Here is a 24,516-nt window from a genome sequence, read left to right as displayed (position 1 = left end):
AACCCCCCCCCCCCATTTTTGAGGGGAAAAAGGGGTAAAATTTCACCCCCATGTATAATATGACCCCTCCTTCCCTCAGCCGCCTGAGTCGTGGTGGAGTCTCTCAAGCCCCCCCTCCCCTCACCTGCCTGAGTCGTGGTGGTGTCTCTCCGGCCCAAGTCGCAAGTTGCAGAATTTTAAAAAAAATTTTACTCCTGTGTATAATGTGACCTCCTTATTTTTGAAGGGAAAAAAGGGGGAAACATGTTTCACATTATACTTGAATATTTATTTTTACACTGTCAGTGAAGCAGGAAATTTGTGCAAGTTTTCTGCTTCTCAGCTGCTGTGTAAAAGAGCCTAGATATTCCATTTAAAATGTTTTTCAACTGATTTCCTCCAGGTGCTCCGACTTCCTCTGCCATTCCAAAGATGTGTGGGATTAGTCGGCTAATTGGTCACATGGTGTATTTGGGTGTATTTGTCCCGCATCGGACTTGTCAGTCACCAATGAGCCTGCAGCAGACGTGGACATACCCCTCCATAAATCTTCGTCCGCGAAGCCAAGCCAAAGAAAGAAAGAGTATATGGGCGGCACAGGCTCATGACCCCGCAGGGCCTGTTACCATGCTGTATTTCTAAATTAATAATGAATTATAACATTAAATTCAATTTTGCATAAAGCTTAAACTGAAAATAATAAAAGGAAATTTCAAAACATTTCTGCATTCCACAGTTGGGAAAAAAAATGAATTGTTGCTTTGGACACAATTTTCCAAAGAAGGTTGGGAAAAAGATTTAAATATACGAATAAAGAATGAAACATGGAAGGAACTATGTGCAGAGACCATGAGTAATAACAATAAATACTCTGATTCGTATGATACAGTACAATTGGCGACATAGATTATATGTTACACCTCAAAAGTTAAAAGAATAGAATCCAACACTATCGAACAAATGCTTCCGTTGTAAACAAGGAATTGGTACAACAATACACACAATTTGGACATGTACAAAAGTGAAAACCCAAAAATCTTCCTGTTAAACAACATAAAAGATAAAGAATTAGGTCTAAAATTAGACAGGACTCAAAAAAGATTTATTTTTATTCCACTTGCTGCAGCAAAAAAAGTGCATAATAATAACTTGGAAACTGGAAGCAACTTTAAAAATACAACAATGGTACATAGAAATGAACAAGTGTATTCCATTAGAAAAAAACTGCCTACAATCGAAAATTTGAACAAATTTGGGAACCGTACTTAGAATATATTAGAAACCACCAATTTCAGATCTCCATCTCTTAAAGTGATAAGATACAAGTACAAAAAGAATTCAATATGAAATATCGGGTGACATGATTTCTTTTTCTTCCTTTTTTTGTTCTTCTATTGTTTATTTTTTTCTTCCTTTCATTTCTTGCTTTAAGTTATAGGGGGTGGGGGGAAAGGGGAAAAATAAAAATGTCACTGTGTATATTTTAATGCTGAATATTTGTATATATTGTTACTAACGTGGTTCACAATAAAGTACTAAATAAGAAATTATATAATAAAATATATCTACAACTAGAACCTAGTAAACTTATTGGTGTTTGTACTGAGGGATTACAACTTTGCTTGAAAACATTTTAGATCGTCCCCTACTAAGATATCACTGCATTATACACCAAGTCACTGTTTGGAAAACTTTAAATTTGCAGCATGTAATGTTACTGATTGTGAAATACGTGAATAAAATTAGAGCAAGAGGATTAAACAGACGAGAATTCAGAGAATATTGTGAAATGTTAGTTTTGGAATATGGTGACCTCATCGTTTATTGTGAGGTGCGCTGGCTTTCTAGAGGACAGGCTTCACTGTCTGTTTATTTACCTCTCAGGACACACCCATTGGCTGACTGTACCTGTGACTCTTGAATAAAGGTGACTGTTCCACAGCCCCCTCCTTAGTTCAGGACAGTTGACTAACATGGGCATGCCTCCATTCTATCATGAATAAAAGTTTTGCATAACTTCCAGTTTTTTGGAGTTATTGATGGTACTCTGCAAGTACAAACACAGATGTTTACTAGAATCTAGTTGCAGATTTCTAAGCAAGATTTTACTTCATCAAATATGTCTGATCCTCATGTTTTTCCATGATTTTGGAAACTGAAAAAACTGTTCATAATTTTCTAGAAGAAAAAAATGAGCTGCCTGAGGAAAGAGCCCTTTTATGTGATAGCCATGGGCTCTTTGGATTTAGCATTTTTAGTTGATGTTGCCAGACATCTTAATGATCTAAATTTGAAACTCCAGGGCAAGAACAAATTGTTTCCTCGCTTAGTAAATGATATCAATGCATTCAAGATGAAGTTAAAGCTGTTCACCTCTCAGCTCGAAAACGAGGATTTGAGCCAGTTTCTGCACTTAAAAGAGCCGAGGGAATGTGCTGAGGATAATGGGAATTTTACAAAAGATATTGAAAAACTCAGGTTATTGGAAGAGTCATTCGAAAGTTGTTTTCATGATTTTGCTAAAGAAGACTGCAAACTTGCATTTATAAACCCATTTTCACTTAGTGAACAAAACAATTCATGAAAATGCCCAGTAACATACTGAACAAATGGAACTTATTGATTTGAAAACAAATTCTCGTTGAACATGAAATTTGATGAGATTCCCTCAGTCGCAAATGCTTCTGATACGATTAATTTCTGGCGATCATTACGCTATGAAGTTTCTGATAGGCTCTATCAATCACCACAGTCACAGCCAATAGGCTTTAACGCACTTAGGACTTTAGCTGTCCGGGATCCAGGTACAGGACTGACTGAAAGGGGGAGGTCCCGCCACCTTTATGGCCAGGACAAAAGGGGAGGAGACTTAAGGGATGAGTCATGAATGGGCGGGCCAGCCACATAGATGCAGTAACTGGGAAGGGCTGTACAATGGAGGAAAAGTTTCCAAAACTAGGAAAGTTTGCCCAGAGTTATATCTGTGGTCTCGGAACGACGTGAACAAGCATTTTCAGCCATGAAATTGATTAAAAACAAAACAAGGTCACGACTGACTGATTCAAATTTGAAGAACTCTCCTCTGCTCTCAGTCACTAATTTAACTCCGAACATTAAAAGTTTGTTAAAGTCCAAACAGAACTCAAAAGTCTCATTAAGGCAAGTAATGTTTCTCTTGTTTTTTTTATATATTAAATCGATATATCATGTAAAAAACCTAAATAGGTCTATTTTTAGAAGAATTGGGTGGGGGGGGTACAAGAAGTTGTGCGGCGCATCCGAACTCGGCCGTGAAACCATTGACGGACGGGCGCGGTTCAGAATGGCCGCACCCCCGTGCTCCTCCCAGAGGCGGAGCGGGAAGAGCAGCTTGGTCCTCCGAGCCGCAGAGGGGGCGCTGCGGGAGCTCCCTCCCGCCGCCTGCCAAGTTCGGCGGGCACGCGACGTTAACAGGAGCCGGGCTGCCCTCAGGTGCTTCTCTCTCTCTCTCTCTCGGTTTCCTCCCGCTCCGCATTCGTCCCGTGGGCCCGAGCGGGGACCGTTCTCGCCTGCTCGGCGTCGGCCCGCGGATGTTCTGCGCTCCCTCGACTGGTGCATCGCTGCTCCCCTCCCCGGATTGGTGGAACTCAGCGACGTCTCGTGTTTCCCACACACTGATAATTGGGGCTGTTGACCTTGCGGTGGACGGGCTCGACCAATGACGTGTGTCGAGATGGGAACCCTTCGGCCCACGTGTCTGTGCTGGACACGGGGCTCAACTTGCTGTGAGCCTCAGGTGCGGTGGACGAGCTCGACCAATGACGTGTGTCGAGATGGGAACCCTTCGGCCCACGTGTCTGTGCTGGACACGGGGCTCAACTTGCTGTGAGCCTCAGGTGCGGTGGACGAGCTCGACCAATGACGTGTGTCGAGATGGGAACCCTTCGGCCCACGTGTCTGTGCTGGACACGGGGCTCAACTTGCTGTGAGCCTCAGGTGAGGTGGACGAGCTCGACCAATGACGTGTGTCGAGATGGGAACCCTTCGGCCCACGTGTCTGTGCTGGACACGGGGCTCAACTTGCTGTGAGCCTCAGGTGCGGTGGACGAGCTCGACCAATGACGTGTGTCGAGATGGGAACCCTTCGGCCCACGTGTCTGTGCTGGACACGGGGCTCAACTTGCTGTGAGCCTCAGGTGCGGTGGACGAGCTCGACCAATGACGTGTGTCGAGATGGGAACCCTTCGGCCCACGTGTCTGTGCTGGACACGGGGCTCAACTTGCTGTGAGCCTCAGGTGAGGTGGACGAGCTCGACCAATGACGTGTGTCGAGATGGGAACCCTTCGGCCCACGTGTCTGTGCTGGACACGGGGCTCAACTTGCTGTGAGCCTCAGGTGCGGTGGACGAGCTCGACCAATGACGTGTGTCGAGATGGGAACCCTTCGGCCCACGTGTCTGTGCTGGACACGGGGCTCAACTTGCTGTGAGCCTCAGGTGCGGTGGACGAGCTCGACCAATGACGTGTGTCGAGATGGGAACCCTTCGGCCCACGTGTCTGTGCTGGACACGGGGCTCAACTTGCTGTGAGCCTCAGGTGAGGTGGACGAGCTCGAGCAATGACGTGTGTCGAGATGGGAACCCTTCGGCCCACGTGTCTGTGCTGGACACGGGGCTCAACTTGCTGTGAGCCTCAGGTGCGGTGGACGAGCTCGACCAATGACGTGTGTCGAGATGGGAACCCTTCGGCCCACGTGTCTGTGCTGGACACGGGGCTCAACTTGCTGTGAGCCTCAGGTGCGGTGGACGAGCTCGACCAATGACGTGTGTCGAGATGGGAACCCTTCGGCCCACGTGTCTGTGCTGGACACGGGGCTCAACTTGCTGTGAGCCTCAGGTGAGGTGGACGAGCTCGAGCAATGACGTGTGTCGAGATGGGAACCCTTCGGCCCACGTGTCTGTGCTGGACACGGGGCTCAACTTGCTGTGAGCCTCAGGTGCGGTGGACGAGCTCGACCAATGACGTGTGTCGAGATGGGAACCCTTCGGCCCACGTGTCTGTGCTGGACACGGGGCTCAACTTGCTGTGAGCCTCAGGTGCGGTGGACGAGCTCGACCAATGACGTGTGTCGAGATGGGAACCCTTCGGCCCACGTGTCTGTGCTGGACACGGGGCTCAACTTGCTGTGAGCCTCAGGTGAGGTGGACGAGCTCGACCAATGACGTGTGTCGAGATGGGGTGAGCCTCAGGTGAGGTGGACGAGCTCGACCAATGACGTGTGTCGAGATGGGAACCCTTCGGCCCACGTGTCTGTGCTGGACACGGGGCTCAACTTGCTGTGAGCCTCAGGTGAGGTGGACGAGCTCGACCAATGACGTGTGTCGAGATGGGGTGAGCCTCAGGTGAGGTGGACGAGCTCGACCAATGACGTGTGTCGAGATGGGAACCCTTCGGCCCACGTGTCTGTGCTGGACACGGGGCTCAACTTGCTGTGAACCTCAGGTCTCTGAGGCTGTGCAAGCTGCACCAGACTCAATTTCCGGTTAAAAACGCAATGCTGGAGGTCAAACAGTGTACATTAGAGAGCAAAGATTGGAAAGATACATCACCATTGGGACCAGATGCACTCTTTTAAAGGGACATTAGAGATTGGAGCTGATCCTCAAATATATATCAGGACTAGGACGTTGGTGCAGGTAGTGAGCTGCTGTTGCTTCCTATGTCAGAGACCCAGGTTCAAACCAGCTGTATGTTCTTCCTTTAAGATTCAATTTATTGCCATTGTAATAGAAGAATGTCGTATTATACAAATTTGCTCTTGCTTGCTGTAAGGCAGAGAGATTTGCCATCGGCAGAAATTGCCTCTTACGGCCAGAAAGGGAAGCAAAGGAGAGTCGCCGAGTGTCTGTGGATTCACCTCCAGCGCTTACGCAGTCCAGTCCAAACCATTGACGCGGTCAGGAACTCTTCAGCACCTTCGGCAACCCCTCGCATCCCGGTTCTGATGCCTGGTACCCCTTCAGCCAGTCTCCAGAAGTCCACAAGCCGACGTGAGTCTTCAGCAGCCCCCAGCCTTCATCGCTTCGAATCACACGCAGCCCGCTGCATGCATGAGTCTTTCACCTGCAGAGCCTCCTCATTGGTCGTATGCTTCCTTTAATATAATGGGGACCCAGTACCCACCCTTGGCCCCGGATCCATCACTCCTTTCTACACGCTGCCTCCCCACCACCTCTGTTTCCCTGCCTCCCCACCACCTCTGTTTCCCTGCCTCCCCACCACCTCTGTTTCCCTGCCTCCCCACCACCTCTGTTTCCCTGCCTCCCCACCACCTCTGTTTCCCTGCCTCCCCACCACCTCTGTTTCCCTGCCTCCCCACCACCTCTGTTTCCCTGCCTCCCCACCACCTCTGTTTCCCTGCCTCCCCACCACCTCTGTTTCCCTGCCTCCCCACCACCTGTTTCCCTGCCTCCCCACCACCTCTGTTTCCCTGCCTCCCCACCACCTGTTTCCCTGCCTCCCCACCACCTCTGTTTCCCTGCCTCCCCACCACCTCTGTTTCCCTGCCTCCCCACCACCTCTGTTTCCCTGCCTCCCCACCACCTCTGTTTCCCTGCCTCCCCACCACCTCTGTTTCCCTGCCTCCCCACCACCTCTGTTTCCCTGCCTCCCCACCACCTCTGTTTCCCTGCCTCCCCACCACCTCTGTTTCCCTGCCTCCCCACCACCTCTGTTTCCCTGCCTCCCCACCACCTCTGTTTCCCTGCCTCCCCACCACCTCTGTTTCCCTGCCTCCCCACCACCTCTGTTTCCCTGCCTCCCCACCACCTCTGTTTCCCTGCCTCCCCACCACCTCTGTTTCCCTGCCTCCCCACCACCTCTTGTTTCCCTGCCTCCCCACCACCTCTTGTTTCCCTGCCTCCCCACCACCTCTGTTTCCCTGCCTCCCCACCACCTCTGTTTCCCTGCCTCCCCACCACCTCTGTTTCCCTGCCTCCCCACCACCTCTGTTTCCCTGCCTCCCCACCACCTCTGTTTCCCTGCCTCCCCACCACCTCTGTTTCCCTGCCTCCCCACCACCTCTGTTTCCCTGCCTCCCCACCACCTCTGTTTCCCTGCCTCCCCACCACCTCTGTTTCCCTGCCTCCCCACCACCTCTGTTTCCCTGCCTCCCCACCACCTCTGTTTCCCTGCCTCCCCACCACCTCTGTTTCCCTGCCTCCCCACCACCTCTGTTTCCCTGCCTCCCCACCACCTCTGTTTCCCTGCCTCCCCACCACCTCTGTTTCCCTGCCTCCCCACCACCTCTGTTTCCCTGCCTCCCCACCACCTCTGTTTCCCTGCCTCCCCACCACCTCTGTTTCCCTGCCTCCCCACCACCTCTGTTTCCCTGCCTCCCCACCACCTCTGTTTCCCTGCCTCCCCACCACCTCTGTTTCCCTGCCTCCCCACCACCTCTGTTTCCCTGCCTCCCCACCACCTCTGTTTCCCTGCCTCCCCACCACCTCTGTTTCCCTGCCTCCCCACCACCTCTGTTTCCCTGCCTCCCCACCACCTCTGTTTCCCTGCCCTCCCTTCCACTCTCTGGGACCACTTAAATGTATGATTTTTGCTTCATAACATTTTTAAAAATGTCTTGAGTTTGTTGAAGTATCAATCAAGTAACATCTGTTAGTCTAGAAAATGTGCTTATCTAGCCTGCGTGACTGATTAAGTAAAACTATCAAGCGGCATCTTTCCTAGTCACCTGCTCACCAGTTTGTGTTTTGAAAAGTCATATTATTGGGACCTTGGTCCAAATATGGACCAAAGTACTGAATTCCAGGGGTGAGGTAAGAATGACCCCCCCCCCCCCCCCCTTGACGTTCAGGCTACAGTGGGTCAGAACATAACGCAAACTTCTAACCCTCCATGGATTCCCATCTATGTCCTCTGTTACCAAGGAAAGGCAGCCAACATATTTGAAGGATCCTTTGCACCCTTGGCACACTCAATTCTTCCTCCTCCCATTAGAGAGAAAGCTTAAGAGTGTGAAAGCACACACCTACAAGTTAACTGCCATCAAGCTCCTGAATGAACCCTACAATAGTGCTATCGCCCTGCCATTGGTACTAACTGATCTTGTTTTTCATTGTAATTCTATATTCTGTCATCTGCGCTATGTGAATGTAAGCGGTAACCTGTTAGATTGCTTGCAGAAGAGCTCTTCTTGCTGTACCAAGCATTGTAACAAATAAACATTTGAGTTTGGCATTAGAGAGTTCTGGTAAAATTCAACACAGTGTACTTGAAAGAACATGAAGGGTTAGAGTTATAAAAGTAGATTTAAAACACAATGCTGGAGAAACTCAGCAGGTCAATCAGTGTTTGCAGCAAAGATAAAGATACCTAACCAACGTTTTGGGCTGGAGCCTTTCATCAAGGTATGAAACAATGTATCCTGTTCAAACACCTGCCTACATTTTTTTTCATACCTTGATGAGGGGCTCCAGCCCAAAACATTGGTCATGTATGCTCCATAAAGTACACTGACCTGCTGAGTTTCTCCAGCATTGTGCTTTTACTTCAGCCATGGTATCTGTGGACTTTTGTGATTCACCAAAAGGATGTCAATCATTCCAACACACTGCTTCTGAAGTTCCCATGGGCTATGTTCTGGCCCAAGTATTGGTTGTGTTGTTAATGATTGTCTTGCAGTGGGCTGAGCAACCACGCGGTTAGACGGGCCAAATCGCTGCCGCAGTCGTCTGACTCAAAATGGCGCAGTCCCCCTTCACTCCCAAGGAGAAGCCTGTGGTTGACCACATGTGTTGTCTAGGGGACCTCCCTGCTTCAGGTCAGCACGTCGCTGCTACACTGGAAGTGGAAGTCAGCGCAAGGAATTCAAACAATGAAGTCAGTTACTAGTTACTGGTTCACCCTCGCACTGTGTGGACGTCTCTTGATTCCATAGCGCTGCTTTAGTAGACGCTACAGTGGTGACCCTGACAGCTCCAATGTTTTTGGAACCCACCTCGAATGCAGAATGATGCTACCACTACATTCGCAACGGCTGTGACTAACACAGTGGGCATGCATTTGCCGCCCTTCCGGGCAAACCAGCCCAGGAATTAGCTGCAACTGGCTGAGTCACAGTTCCACTTCAGAGACATTGTCTTAGAAGACACCAAGTTCTGGCACGTTGCCAGCGCCCTGGATGCCGCCACCGCAGCCAAAGTAAGCTTCTTCATGGAAAATCCTCCCATGGAGTGTAAGTAAGAGCATTTCTGGTGTACCCTCCTCGATTCCCTGGAACTCAGCGGCATGAGCAATAGGAACCCCTCCAAGCTCATGCATAAAATCGTGACCCTAGCGCATAGACACACAGACTGTTTCCTCTTCCAGGCCTTGTTCCTTTCCAAGCTGCTGGTACGTGTTTCCTCAGCAGTTTCCAACATGGATTTCAGCGCCCCACACCTGGTAGCCAAGGAGACAGACAGACTTTTCTGTACCCTACAACGGAGCTCGTCTGCGTGCAGCCATCGGCACCTTCACTTCAGCACCTCCACCGGGCTCCCCAGCAGTAGCCGCGGTCCAACCACAGCGCAATGAACGCCCAGACAAACAGAACAAATTCTGTTTCTACCACCACGTATGGGGCCAAAATGCCGGGTGGTGCTCCTATCCCACTGCCAAACCAAATGTGGTATTGGGAAATGGGAAGGCCAGCCATCAATAGTGGCCTTGGCACTCATAAAGACCTACTCTACCTCAGGGACCTGCAGACAAAGTGGGACTTCCTAGTCGACATGGGCCAAGAGATGAGCCTCGTCCCACCAACGTTGCTTGGCGCCTCCCTCAAGACAAACTCTAGTAAGCCATAGAGGAGCTGGGGATCGTCAACCGTTCAAATAGCCCCTGGGCCTCCCCACTCCACCTGATACAGAAGAGCTCCAGCGGCTGTCAACCATGCGGCAACTGCAGGCGACTAAACGATGCTACAGTCCCAGATAGGTACCCTATCCCACACATCCACGACTTTGCCAAGAGGCTCCAGGGCTCCTGTCTTTTTCAAAGTAGACCTCATCAAGGGATACCATGGGATAGATCCACCAGATCCCAGTGCATCCCAGCAACATCCCGAAAATGGCCATCATCACACCCTTCAGCCTTTTTGGGTTTCTTTGGATGCCATTCAGACTGAAGAACGCAGCCCAGATGTTCCTTCCAGTGGCTGATGAATGTGGTCGGTAGGGACCTTGACTTCAACTTCGTCTACCTGGACGACATCTTCATCGCCAGCCCCGATGTCAGCACCTTTTCAACAGGCTGCAGCAGTTCAGACTTAAAGTGAATCCAACCGAGTGCCAGTTTGGCCTAGAGACAATTGATTTCTTGGGATACCATATCACCCGAGAGGGAGCTAAACTGCTGCCGGACAAGGTAGAAGCCATTCAAAACTTCCTCAAGCCGAGCATGATCAAAGGCCTGCAGGAGTTCCTGGGGATAGTGAACTTTTATCATCACTTCCTACTGGGAGCAGCCACCCTCATGCACCCCGATTTTACCTCATTAAACTTGGCAACAAGATTCTCCAGTGGACTCCGGAAACCACAGATGCGTTCCAGACCATGAAAGTTGCACTAGCGCAGGCCACAGATGCTACAATCTTTCCATTAGAAGGTCAGAGATATGTTAACTTTTCCAGTGTTTGTAGAATGTGATTTTCTTTTATAAGTGATGATACTGCCTAATTTCACTATAGCAAAATCCCTGATATCTGGCACCTATGGAGGTTAGTTGATGCCGGCTAAGTGGATTTTCCGGTTGCTTGAGATTACATGTTGCGTAATTGGCAACCTAATGGTGAGATGTGCCAATTTTAAACTTTTTTTTACATATTTATTTTCCACCATTTTTTTGTTTTTGCAGGTCGCTTGAATTCCAGATAATGGGGTTTACTCTATTTCCATGTTATGATAAATGAATGATTAAATTTTTGCTTGATTAGAAGCATCAAGTCCGTAACAATCTGAGTTATTGATGTTGGTCATAAAGGAAGGTTTCAGAAAGTGCACCACTTCATTGTAATGTTTGTACAGTATTTTGTTCATGGTTGTATCACTACAAGACTGTTGTTGATTTTCTACCTCTGCATTATTCAAGCATTGACAATCTGTTAGCTTTTGAGGACAGCTTCATTCATTTGCAGTTTTTTTTAATCATCCCCCAAGCCCCAGATAACAGGGGTTTTACTGTATTTTATAAGGGATCTGTTACTGTTGTCACTTAATAATATCTACACTTGGAAAATATGTTAGAATATGACAGGATAACTATAATGCCCACTCTTAGTGGGTTATGTTTGCTAATTTCTAATCTGCCTTTGTAGAATGTATGGAGTTTTGGATGATGACTACCAACTTGCTCGTCATCTATAGTCACTTGGACAAGCTTGGGAAACAGGTAATTAATTCTTGGATATTCAGTAGTCAGTCCCATGAAACATTTTTTTGCTTACTTCCATGGCCCAGACTTGTTCACTTTTTAATTAAAAAAAAAATGTAGACATACAACACGGGCCATTTTGAACCATGAGTCCGTGCCACCCAATTTACACCCCATTAACCTACACCCCCGGTGCGTTTTGAACGGTGGCAGGAAACTGGAGTGCCCGGAGAAAAGCCACGCAGGCTCGGGGAGAATGTACAAACTCCTTACAGACAGCGCTGGATTCGAACCCAGTTTCGTTCCTGATTGCTGGCGCTGTAAAGATGTTGTGCTAACCGCTACGCCAGCTGTGTTGCCTATTTCGGAAGGTGTTCTGTGATTTCAGTTTTCAATGAATACAAATGTAAAATGTTTGATTTCCTCTTCTTTGTTGAAACTGTATTTCCATCAATATCTGTCTTTAATATTGAAGAGAAGAACACGATTGTGCATTTAATCATCGAGAGGTAAAAACGCAGTCTTCATTTGGTGCAGAAGTACTTAAAATGCATCCTAAAATTAAGCTTGGTTTTGTGACTGTTTTTAATTTTATGCGTGAAGTTGGTTCAAGTCACTGATCTTGTGCAGACCGAGAAAAGTCATCGTTGCTTCATGATACATGGGAAAAATATCTCGTTTAGGGGTTTGAGGGATGAAAGGTGTTATGTGAAAGAATGTATGCCTGCCTTTTAAGAGAAAACTTGCATTTTTCTAGGAACATATCCCATCTTGGGGATAAAACTGCTTCATAACCAATGGCACAGTTTAGCTGTTATAAGTGAATGATTAGGCTCTTCTATAGAGATGAGAGTTTATTGTCGTATACACAAGTGCAATATACAGATGCACTTTAGTGCTTAAATACACAATTTTTCCAATGATAGAACATTTGATTTTAGTAGACAATGTGTTGGTCAAATTGATCTAGAGCATGGGTCCCCAAACCTTATTGACCGTTGATCCCTTCAGGGACTGCATGGACCCTCATCAACCCCCGGGCATGGAACCCCAGTGCTGGGAGTGGGGTGGCCGGGCAGTCTGGCTTTTGAGTCCTCCGTCTGGTGCCACCTCAAGCCGGATGTTAATTTGTCCTCCATTTGGGGGTGTAGGGCCCACACCCCTAAATGGAGGATAAATTAAAGTGCAGAAAGGGCACACCTGTTAAATGCTGTGCCCTGGGGTCCATAGGCTATGTGCGATGAGGGGGAAGTGTGAGAGCAACGCATGATGGTTCATGGCAGGTAAGCCTCTCCCCCGCCCACCTGTGCTGGATGAGGATGGTGGTGTGGAGGCACTATTTTAAATGACCCTCCCTCCTGTGTTATTGACCCCCAAGGCATTTATCAACCCCCTGGATGGTCCCATCGACCCCTTGGGGTCGATATCAACCACTTTTGAGGCCCCTATTCTAGAGGTAGAATCCTATGCTGATGGGCAGGTAGCTGAAGAAACTACCTTAATAATCTGTTGGTTTCCTTGCAGCTGATTAAATATGGACCTACTAAAGCAACGAATATCTGAGTTGTTCATTGCTCATCCTGAAGGCTTTCCACTGAGTCAGCTCTCTAGTCTTTACCAGCAAATATACGAGCAACCGTTACAACTGTCAGACTGTGGGCTTCATTCTCTATTAAGCATGATGGAACATATGAAGGATGTGATCAGCCTGCAGTGTGATGGACAAAATTTAATGATTATTCCAGTGGATAGAAAAAGATCAATAAAGTATGGTTGTCCTCCCATCGGCATGTCGGAAGATTTCTCCTTGGTGAACCAACCTGAAATCCAAGTGCAGGCTCCAGAACTCCATCCGGATAAAAAACAAAGTATGTAAATATTTGTTTGTGGTCTTGAAAATAAAGATTCTTGAACTTTGCCTTGCAATTAGAGAGGTATGGAGTTTTGAACAGTGCTGGAGAAACTTGGCAGGCCACATAGCATTCATAGGAAGTAAAAGGCAGTCAACATTTTGGGCCTGACCCCTTTGTTGGGAATGTGGAAAATGAGGTAGACGCTTGAATGAAAAGGTTGTGGGTAGGGGAGACTGGAAGCAGAAGAGGAGATAATTGAACACCTACTCTCTGTCTGTCTGTCTCTTTCCATTTCCCCCTCCTATCTTTGCCCTCTCCCCTACACTTAGCTTTTTCTTCTAGCCTCCCACTTGTATCCACCCATTACCTCTGATCTGTTAGCTTGTGCTCCTCCTTCTCCTTACCCACCCCACTTTTTTGTTCAGGGGTCTACCTGCTTCTGTTTCCTGATGAGGGTTGGAAGCATTGGTTGCCTTTTACTTCTGATGGATGCTGCGTGACCTGCTGAAGGTCTCCAGCACTTTTGTGTATTACAGCTCTACAAATGACCCTTCCTCTATAAGATTAGAACCGAGAGTACAGTGCCTTAAACCTGATGCACTTTTCAGTAAGATCATGGTTGATCAAATTGTTATCTTCAACTTCTCTTTACTACCAGGTTCCTCTCGGGCATCAAGCAATCATTACCTTATTACCTTCTGAGACATGGTCTTGATCTTGAGATTGTATTCTACAGGTCTAGATTTTACAAACCGGTTTCATCCACTTCAAATTGCTATGCAATTACATCTAATGGAAGGTGGGCCTATTAACATCTATGGGAGCAGCACTGGGCTTCTGAAGTGCAATAGGCTGCTGAAATTCACATTTAATGTTTATCTGTATATAATGTGGATGAATCAGTTGGAGTTGTAGTGAAGTGAGGAGTTTATTGTCACAATATGCCTGGTACAGAGCAGAGTTCTTTCATGAGCAAAGTAGCAAGTCATGAATGCAGCTGTACAAAGTAGAAGAACAAGAGCAGAGTAAACTGAAAGCATACGTAGCAAGGACAGCACGATAATTCTGTTGTGAGGCTCCTTCAAGAGGCTGATGGCTGCAGGGAAGAAACTGCCTTCAAACCTGTTGGTGCAATGTTTCACACTTTTGAACCTTCCTTCCTGATAGGATTTATTATGCTTTGGGTGAGAGGGAAAATAAATCTCAAAATAAAATAAACAGAATGCAGGAAAAGGAACTCATTTGGTATTAAAGTATATACACAATAAATATATAAAATAATATTTTATAGGTTATCAGGAAGCAAGGCACAGTTATATTAGACAAGTGATTTTGAAGACAGAATTGAGATGTAATGTTTCAGATGAAGAGATATCCAAATTGATCAGTGGAAAAATATGCTTGATGTTAAAAAGAATGGGGATTTGCAGACAACCATGCCAGCTTGTTGAAATGGGATGTTATGTTTGTTATTTTTTTTTCAATCTTTTTTATTGGTTTTTATAGGAAATACAAATCAATGAAGAAAAGGGAACAAAATAAAATACAGTATCACAATGTATATACATTAAAATAAAACTTCAAACAGTGTAAACTTGATTCCCACCACTGCAATGGGTGAAAATGAAAAAAAATCAAAAGTTTAAAAAATTCCAACTAATCTAACTCTAATAAAAAAAACAACTTACAAAAAACAGCTGAGGGTTACATATATTTTGTAGTTTTTGGTTCCTACCAAATCATAATCTCATCTGGAAGAGTAAATACATCTAATCACATGAGAAGCATTTACATAATATGAAAATAAGACATAAAAGGTCACCATGTATCTTAAAAATTCCACCAATGAATCAAATACATGATATCTAATTTTTTATAAACTTGAACAAGACATAATATGAGAAAACCATTGAAACACTGTTGGAGGTCTAGAGTCTTTCCATTTGAATAGGATGGCTCTTCTAGCCAACAATGTAGAGAAGGCCACAACCCGTTGAACAGGTACAGAAAAATTCAATAACCCCAAAAAGAGCAATTATTGGATTGGGTTGTAGCTCCACCTGGAATATAGTGAAAAAGATATTAAAAATTTTTGTCCAATAGTTTTCTAAGGATGAATAAGACCAAATCATAGCAATTTCAGATTTACATCTGCACAAATAGGGTTAATATTAGGAGAAAAATAGCCAGTTTATCTTTGGACATGTGAACTTTGAATTGGATTAATGAATGTTGGACACATATAGAAGCGGTATTTACCATTTAAAAAAACCTTGTCCCATAGATCCTCAGATAAGGGTTTTACAAATTCTAGTTCCCAGCCTTTTTAATCTTATCATGAAGTACTGGATGTAATTTTAATAATCTATCATTTATAATTCAAATTAACCTTTTCTGAGAGGGATTCTATTGAAAAATATTATCAACTAAATCTGATGGATATACAGATGGGAAATCCAGTAATATGATGGTTATGAAATTTCTAATCTATAAATATAAAAAAAAAAATGAGAATTTGGTAAGTCATATTTACTTGCCAGCTGTTCAAAATACCTTCGTTAAATAAATTTGTGAAAGAAACAATACCTTTGATTTTCCATATAGAGAAAGATTGATTAATTATTTATGGTTGGAAAAAAAATTATGAGAGATTGCTATTAGATGACTTTTTAGAAGACTTTTTAAAAAAAAAATTGAGATTCACATGTAAAATCAGATACTGTGCTATGACGAATGATATCTTTTTTTTGACAGATGACCAGGTGTTGCTTTTGAAGATTGAGTTGCAAAACCTCCTCAAGTGTTACTCTCAGGGTATCAGATTGGGAAAGCTAACCACAAAATATAGAAAAAGATACAAGAAGGAATTGAAATCATCAGACTATGGATTCCAGTCAATTGAAGACATGGTCGAATCAATGTGTGATGTTCTTTCTATATGTCCTGGTGCAAAGAACTCAAAAGTTATAGCTAGAAAGAAAGTAATGACAAATATGGCAAAAGCAAACTTGCAAATTCCAATTGCCTCTTTTTGTTTATCTGAAACTCAGTCTGTCAACGATTTTAGTTCAGAACTTCCATCCTCTCTGTTACAACCCCCACATCCAAAATCTTCTTCAGGTAATGGATTTAGTGTGCACATTTACAAATACTTTTGGGTTTTTTTCCATAAATGCTTAGCTCTAAGACTTACAAAGTATAGATTACCTAATATTGAGCCCATATTTTGTGTTACTGGCTCCAAAAAAGTTTAACACTTATATGATGTTTTAAGCAAAAGGACCTGTCTGCTATTTTTGTTTAGCATAACACGTTGCCAGAGGCTATTCAGAGAATTTCATGGAAAATCAACTATCCTTGTCAGATAGTTTCTTCCATTCAATTAAAATTTATTCAGTAGTAATTTACCTCTGGATGGCAGTAGACCCGTATATGGGTCGCACCAGTTAGTGTCCCAATCTTTTGGATGTTAAGGAAATTGAGATGAATCATCAGGTGAAACTGGTATATGGACTTACAGATAATCCAAACTGGGCATGTTGATGTATGATCGTTTTAAGCTCTTTTTTAATTCTGGACATTCTCTAGTCTACATGTAGAGTCTCCATGTACCCATTTATTAATCTTTATGTTGACTGCATTGGAATTGCCAGTAGGAGGAGTGGTAGGAAGTTGACCATGTCATGTTTATCATGTGGCCACAGGAAATAATAATGTGACAAGTTAAGGTAAACTGCATGCAGTATATATGTACAGTAAAAAAAAACTCCCGGTATCCAGCATCTATGGGGATTGGTAGGTGTCAGATAAGTGAATTTTCCGGTTGCTTAAGATTATTGTTTGATTGGCGAATGAACAGCAAGGCGCGCCAATTTTAAATGCCCATATTTTTTGCCTATTTACTTTCCGCAATATTTTTTTGCCAGTTGCTTGACACCGCCGGATTCTTGAATTCCGGATAACGGATTTTACTGCTGTAATTCTCTCATTTTGAGTGCTTCATTCAAAGAGTGAGTAATTTAAATAAATTAGCACAAGGTTCCAAATAGATTCTGATTTGAAGATAAATAGAACTATTGGAAGTTTTGTTGTGAAATTTTCTAATGTAATGTGGTTGAAGTGGCTCGCTTTAAATTCTTGCAGTCTTGGGCAGAAACACATACAAAGCTGTGACACATTTGAATAGGATACTTGCTATAATGCATCTATAAAAATTAGTAAGAGACATTGGGAACATACCAACTTGCCATCATTTTTTAAGGAAGTAGAAACATTGGTAAGCTTTCTTGCCTGTAATCAATGTGTATACTTTTTGGACAAATTGTTGGTGGTATTTAAATCTAAAAACCAAGCTCTCTACCATCTCCTCCTCAGTACCATTGATGCATTTTGTAGGTGTGTGCTCCACATCGCTTCTTGAACTCAGTGACCAGCTCATTCATTTTGTTGACTTTGAGGGGGAGGTTTTTGTCCCATCGCCATGTGATGAGACTGTTTATCTCCTCCTTGTACTCTACTCACTGTTTAAGCTGTGATATACAATGGCTGTATCATCTTAAAATTGTAGATGGTTACAACAGGGTTTGCCCACAGAAGTGGATAAGGGGTGTTGTAAGGGGCTGAGTACGAAGCCTTGCGAGGCACTGGTATTGAGGATTATCTGCACTGATTATGATCTTCAGGTCATCCAGTTGCAGAGAGGGGTTCTGTGATCCATGAATTTGAAGCAGAGTTTGTCTGGGACTGCAGTGTTGAAGGCAGAGCTGTAGTCTTGTATGGATGACTTTGTTATCTATGTGTTCAGAGTTGAGTGTAGGGCAAGGGGGAGATAGTGGCTGCTATGGGCCTATTGCAGTGGTGGACAAATCGTCAAGGTCACCTAGGAGTCGGGAGACAATATTGGCCATGACCTGCCTCTTGAAGCGCTTCATGATAACTGATGAAAGGTACGATAGGAATCATTAAGGCACATTATCTTGTTTTTCTTTGGCACTGGGTCAGATGGTGGTCCCCTTAAATTGACTGAGGCGGGCTGATGTCTGCAAAGCTAACCATGTGTTTAGGTGTGCATGAGGCTGACCTCTTCAAACTAAGAATAGCATATATTGAATTAGTTAGGGAGGGATGTATTGTTGCTTGTCATTATGTCTGACAAGTCTATGATCAGTTGCATGCCTTTTCCAGAATTAAATTAATTTAAAAAAAATTAAATCTAGACATCCAGCACGGAAACAAGCCCTTTAAACCTATGAGCCTGTGCCATCCAATTACACCCATTACCTACAACCCCGTACATTGAGAGGAAGCCGGAGCCCCCGGGGAAACCCTAAGCAGACATGGGGAGAAGGTACAAACTCCTTACAGATAGCTCAGGATTCAAACCCCGGTCCCAATCACTGGTGCTAACCACAATGGTGCCCATTGATGGGTGAAGTTCGTCTGGGATTCTTTCTTGGACTGGTATTGCTTGTTTGTATTCATGACAAGTCTTGTGAAGGTCATGCCTTGAGTTCATGTGTATGGTCTGTTTAGTTATTTTCGACTTTAATGGGTTTATTTGAGATCCCCCCCTTGAATTTAAAACTAACCAACCTAAACTCGCTTATAATTCATTCCTGGCATTAGAGGAATCAGTCAATCGCTTCAACTTTGTTACATCCCTTCCAAGGCAAGAGCATTCATCTTTAATTTTATTTTTAATTTAAAGCTACAGCATGGTAACAGGCCCTTCTGGCCCTTGAGCCTGTGGCACCTAAATACATCCAATTAACCGACCAACTCTGTATGTCTTTGGAACGTGGGAGGAAATTGGAGCACCTAGGAAAACCCACATAGACACCGGGAGAACGTACAAACTCCTTACAGATGGTGTCAAATTCAAACCCAATTACTGGTGCTCTCATAGCATCGTGCTAACCATGATGCCCCATACGCTAACCATGCCGCCCTTCAAATAAGGAAATCAAAATTGTATGTACAGCTTCAGGTTGGACCATGCCAAATCCTCCTGCAGTGAAGGCCAACATGCTAATGGTACTGTATTATTGTACAGATCATTTGTTTCTTGTTTTATTGTGGATTTTACTATTGGGGTATATTTAAATATATTTAGAATGACTAATTAAGTTGGAAAAGCAGAGATAAATATTTTTCAACTTCAGTTTGCTTGGTTTGTGAATCTACAACCCTGTTGCTCAACGTAACTGCGAATTGAATTTTAATATTATACATCTCATGCCAGGTGATGAATTATCAAAAGTTTGTGAAGAAGTTTTGGCCATGCTTAAAAACAAGGCTGATGGTATTCCAGTACAGAAGCTAACAAGGGCATACAAGTCATTTTATAAAAGACCATTGCAACTGAATATGTTTGGATTGAAATCAGTTCATGATCTGCTTCACATTTTGAAGAAAGAGGTGTATGTTCAACCTACAGGATGTAAGCGTCGTGTTTTTGAGACTGAGCATCTAGCAGGTATGTTTTTAATATGCAGTAGAAATGGTTGCTCTTTTTAAATTTAAATGCTCTGAGTGAAACCATTGACATATCTGAGAAATTAATATTGGCCACTCAAAATTGGAAGGCCTCTTTTGTTTTCATTCCACTTTTCCTGAATCTAAAGCATCATTTTATGACTGTAAGTGGAAGCAGTTTGACATGGTTGCAGAATTTAATTCTTAAATGTGTTCTTGCCTTTCAATTTAATGATAATTTTACCTGGATCTCCCACTTGAATTTCTCAGTGGCTAGGCATTACTGCCCAGTACTGGAGCACCTGTCATATTGACAGAGGTAATCCATCTTTGTCATTCTATCTGCAGCCTCTAACAATAGATTTTACTGTTCTCCATCTTGTCTCCAATGTTGCCCTGCTGGTTGGGTCTGTATTCTATTGATTCAAGTAGAGTCCTAGAGTAACACAGTGGATCCTTTAGTCTACTGTTGACCATCCTATCTAATCTTGTATACTAGGATTTGGTCTGTAGCCATTGATGCCTTGATGATTTAAGAGTTGCTTTACATAAATGTAGTTAAGAGGACTTGCCTACACTACTCAGAACAAACAGATTTCAGGCATTAGTTTCCAGAGAGAAAGTGAATGACTTGAACATACATTTAAGCTGCTGCTCAATTGGAAGCCCATGATTATGTTTCTGTACTTTTTGTTGTTTTGTGTCCATTTTTCATTAACAAGTACCATATTAGGATTTTAAAATCAGTGAGATCTAGAATATATTTATAAGATTGCAAAAGACTTTTTTAAAAAACATGGGACATGATAAATGTGATTTTTATTTTACAGTAGTTATGAACAAGGTTGCAGCTTCACCCAGCTGTCTTAGTGATTAAACGTGATTGCCAGTTTTTTGATTCCATTAAACATGACAGATGTATTAGTAGACTATCTGGTATGAGGAAGTATCATGTGACTTTTCATGAATACGAGTCAGACCCACTGATCTACTTGTAATGCAACAACAACCACTGTATTTAAATCTCACCTTTAACGTGCCCCAATGCACAAAGGACATATTTAACAAAGGATATTTGTTAATTAGACCATTGTAACATTAGGATGGAAGATAAAAGGCTGTCTGAGGATAGTTTTGTAGGGTTCCTTAAGAAGTTGAGCAGTATGTTCATGATAGACTTTAATGATCTGGAAGAGGGGGCAGAGTGTAGTGTATCTGCATTTGTTGAGATTAAATTGAGTGGTAAAGCAAATTGTGGAGAGGATACAGAGAGTCTAGAGCAATATAGATATGTTAAGAGAGTGGGCAAATGAAGTACAATGTTGGTAAATGCGAGGATACCTACTTTGGAAGGAAAAATGGAAGATCAGATTATTTAAATGGCAAGCGATTACAGCATGCTTCCGTGCAGAAGGACTTGGGAATGTTTTTGCCTGAATTCCAAAAGATGGGTTTGTAGGTGCAGCAGGCTATCAAGAAGGCAAATGGAATGCTACTTTTCATTGCTAGAGGGATTGAATTTGGGAGTAAGGAAGTTGCACTGCATCTTGAGTACTGCGTGCAATTCTCGTCTCCTTACTTGAGCAAAGATGTACTGACTTTGGAAGCGGTGCTGAGGAGGTTCACCAGGTTGATTCCAGAGAAGAAGGAATTGGCCTATGAGATTGAGTAGTCTGGGACGGTACTCACTTGATTTTAGAAGAATGAGAGGAGATCTTGTATAAATGTATAAAATTATGAAAGCCATAGATAAGATAGAGATAGGTAAGTTGTTCCCATTGGTCAGGGAGATTAGAACTAGAGGACACAACCTCAAGATCCAGGGTAGTAGATTTAGGACAGAGATGAGGAAGAACTGCTTTTCCCAGAGGGTGGTAAATCTATGGAGTTTGCTGCCCATTGAAGCAGTGGAGGTGATCTGAATAAACTTAAGACAAGGTTGGATAGATTTTTACATAGTAGAGGAATTAAGGGATATGGATAAAAGGCAGGTAGGTGGAGATGAGCCTGTCATCAGATTAGCTATGATCTCATTGAATGGCAGAACAGGCTTGACAGGCCAGATGGCATCCTTTTGGTCCTATATTTTATGTTCTTGTGTTCTAGAGAGTTTAGCATGGGAATTCTAGTATTTAGGAATGTGACAAACCACAGATCAGTACTGATTAATCTTAGAATTGATGGAACACGGCAATATTGAAAGGATGGGCTCACTAAAGTAGAGGTAGAGATGATCAATGCAAACCTAGAAACAAAAATGAGGTTTAAAATTGAGGTGTTGAGTGGGAATGAAAGTAGAACTAGTCGAGAGATGTACAAGGTGAGTTTTCATTTGTCTCCATTTTATAGACCATACTGAAAAAAAGGAGAAAGTTTTTTAGGGCCAAGACATGAATAGGATAGGTTCAGAGAGATATTAGCCAAACACAAGCAAATGGGATTCGTGTGATGGGACATTTTGGTCAGTGTGGGCTGAAAGACTGGTTTCCATGCTGTTATGACTATAATAATCTCTTATTCAGGTAACAGAACATTGGAATTTACTTTCAACGATAAATTGGATTAAGGAGGCAACGGGTGTGAAGTTAGAGGTGCATTAAGTAATGTGGGTTAATGGTTGGCATAGACATTGTGGGATGAAGGGTGTGTTCCTTTGGTGAATTGTTTTGATTTGTTTATGGATGATATCATGAACGTCAGGATGCAATTGAGCAACAGTATATATTTTTAAGAAATGATGCAGTGAACATGATGAGAGGAATTGAAACTGAAAGTAAGTTAGCAAATTGCTCACCAAGAACCAAAACCTCAGTTTTTGTTCTCCTTCAGTTCTGTTTTAGTATTGGAAAAAAAATACTTCTGGAACTAAATATCAACAGATCTATGAATTCATTGTTAAATTGATATATTTCAGTTTGGCTCATTGTGAAAGTCTGGAGATAATTTGTTTGGGAGAAGTGGACAGGTAAAAATATTCCTGAAGTTTTCAGATTTCCGATTTATTGTCAAGAGTACATTCTTGAGATTTTTTTTATCTGCAGCTGAGGCAGAATTACCACATTATGGTCCACTTATAATGTCTTAATCTGTTGTTCTGTAAGTAGTGGTCCTAGTTTCGATCAATTGCCTTAGTTTTTACAGCAGGTTGAAAAAAATGTGCTATATAAATAAAGAACTTGAATTTATTGGTAGCACCGAAAAAGTACACCACCTGCAGATGGGTAAATAAAGAAAGAAATGTAAACTAACTGCAATACAGAGAGGAAAATAAATCAATAAAGCGCAAATGTAAGAGTCTTGAAACGAGTCCCTGATGGAGTTTATTGTTGAAGATTGTGAGGGTGGAGGGGGGAGCAGCTGTTCCTGTACCTGGTGGTGCCAAGTCTCTGATAATAGCAGTGAAAACAGACCATATGTTGGTTGTTGTGGATCTGATGAGATGATTGTTGCTGGTCTCTTTCGATGGACAGCGATCCCTTTCGATGTTCACGATGGTGGCGATGGTTTGGTTTGTGATGTCCTGAGCTGTGTCCACTACCTTTTGCAGGCCTTGATGGGTGTGCCCACCACTCTCCCAGGCACCCACCACTCTCCCAGGCACCCACCACTCTCCCAGGCACCCACCACTCTCCCAGGCACCCACCACTCTCCCAGGCACCCACCACTCTCCCAGGCACCCACCACTCTCCCAGGCACCCACCACTCTCCCAGGCACCCACCACTCTCCCAGGCACCCACCACTCTCCCAGGCACCCACCACTCTCCCAGGCACCCACCACTCTCCCAGGCACCCACCACTCTCCCAGGCACCCACCACTCTCCCAGGCACCCACCACTCTCCCAGGCACCCACCACTCTCCCAGGCACCCACCACTCTCCCAGGCACCCACCACTCTCCCAGGCACCCACCACTCTCCCAGGCACCCACCACTCTCCCAGGCACCCACCACTCTCCCAGGCACCCACCACTCTCCCAGGCACCCACCACTCTCCCAGGCACCCACCACTCTCCCAGGCACCCACCACTCTCCCAGGCACCCACCACTCTCCCAGGCACCCACCACTCTCCCAGGCACCCACCACTCTCCCAGGCACCCACCACTCTCCCAGGCACCCACCACTCTCCCAGGCACCCACCACTCTCCCAGGCACCCACCACTCTCCCAGGCACCCACCACTCTCCCAGGCACCCACCACTCTCCCAGGCACCCACCACTCTCCCAGGCACCCACCACTCTCCCAGGCACCCACCACTCTCCCAGGCACCCACCACTCTCCCAGGCACCCACCACTCTCCCAGGCACCCACCACTCTCCCAGGCACCCACCACTCTCCCAGGCACCCACCACTCTCCCAGGCACCCACCACTCTCCCAGGCACCCACCACTCTCCCAGGCACCCACCACTCTCCCAGGCACCCACCACTCTCCCAGGCACCCACCACTCTCCCAGGCACCCACCACTCTCCCAGGCACCCACCACTCTCCCAGGCACCCACCACTCTCCCAGGCACCCACCACTCTCCCAGGCACCCACCACTCTCCCAGGCACCCACCACTCTCCCAGGCACCCACCACTCTCCCAGGCACCCACCACTCTCCCAGGCACCCACCACTCTCCCAGGCACCCACCACTCTCCCAGGCACCCACCACTCTCCCAGGCACCCACCACTCTCCCAGGCACCCACCACTCTCCCAGGCACCCACCACTCTCCCAGGCACCCACCACTCTCCCAGGCACCCACCACTCTCCCAGGCACCCACCACTCTCCCAGGCACCCACCACTCTCCCAGGCACCCACCA

At 44.9% G+C, this 24,516-nt stretch overlaps 1 protein-coding gene across 8 annotated transcripts in view; it reads left to right on the top strand.

The window, feature by feature from the left end:
* Positions 1 to 2,805: 2,805 nt before the first annotated feature.
* LOC138759441 (uncharacterized) overlaps positions 2,806 to 24,516 on the top strand; it is a 148,907-nt gene continuing 127,196 nt past the window's right edge. For 2 of the 8 annotated variants that reach the window (XM_069929879.1, XM_069929878.1), the window contains exon 1: positions 19,645 to 19,713. Coding sequence is in view for 5 of the 8 variants with exons in the window: in XM_069929874.1 (XP_069785975.1) it covers positions 12,920 to 13,253; positions 15,993 to 16,358; positions 19,480 to 19,713 (934 nt within the window). In the remaining 3 variants the exon portion in view is untranslated. Of the gene's footprint in view, positions 3,139 to 3,357; positions 3,451 to 5,794; positions 6,009 to 11,329; positions 11,404 to 12,909; positions 13,254 to 13,896; positions 14,038 to 15,992; positions 16,359 to 19,479; positions 19,714 to 22,582; positions 22,678 to 24,516 lie in introns of those variants that run through there. The other 6 variants (XM_069929873.1, XM_069929874.1, XM_069929875.1 and 3 more) reach the window with 6 other exon arrangements.

The sequence above is a fragment of the Narcine bancroftii genome, chromosome 3 (assembly GCF_036971445.1).
Source record: "Narcine bancroftii isolate sNarBan1 chromosome 3, sNarBan1.hap1, whole genome shotgun sequence".
In the NCBI taxonomy this organism is placed as follows: Eukaryota; Metazoa; Chordata; class Chondrichthyes; order Torpediniformes; family Narcinidae; genus Narcine; species Narcine bancroftii.
The sequence above is the reverse complement of the archived record's forward strand: the minus strand, read 5'-3'. Positions and strand labels throughout refer to the sequence as shown.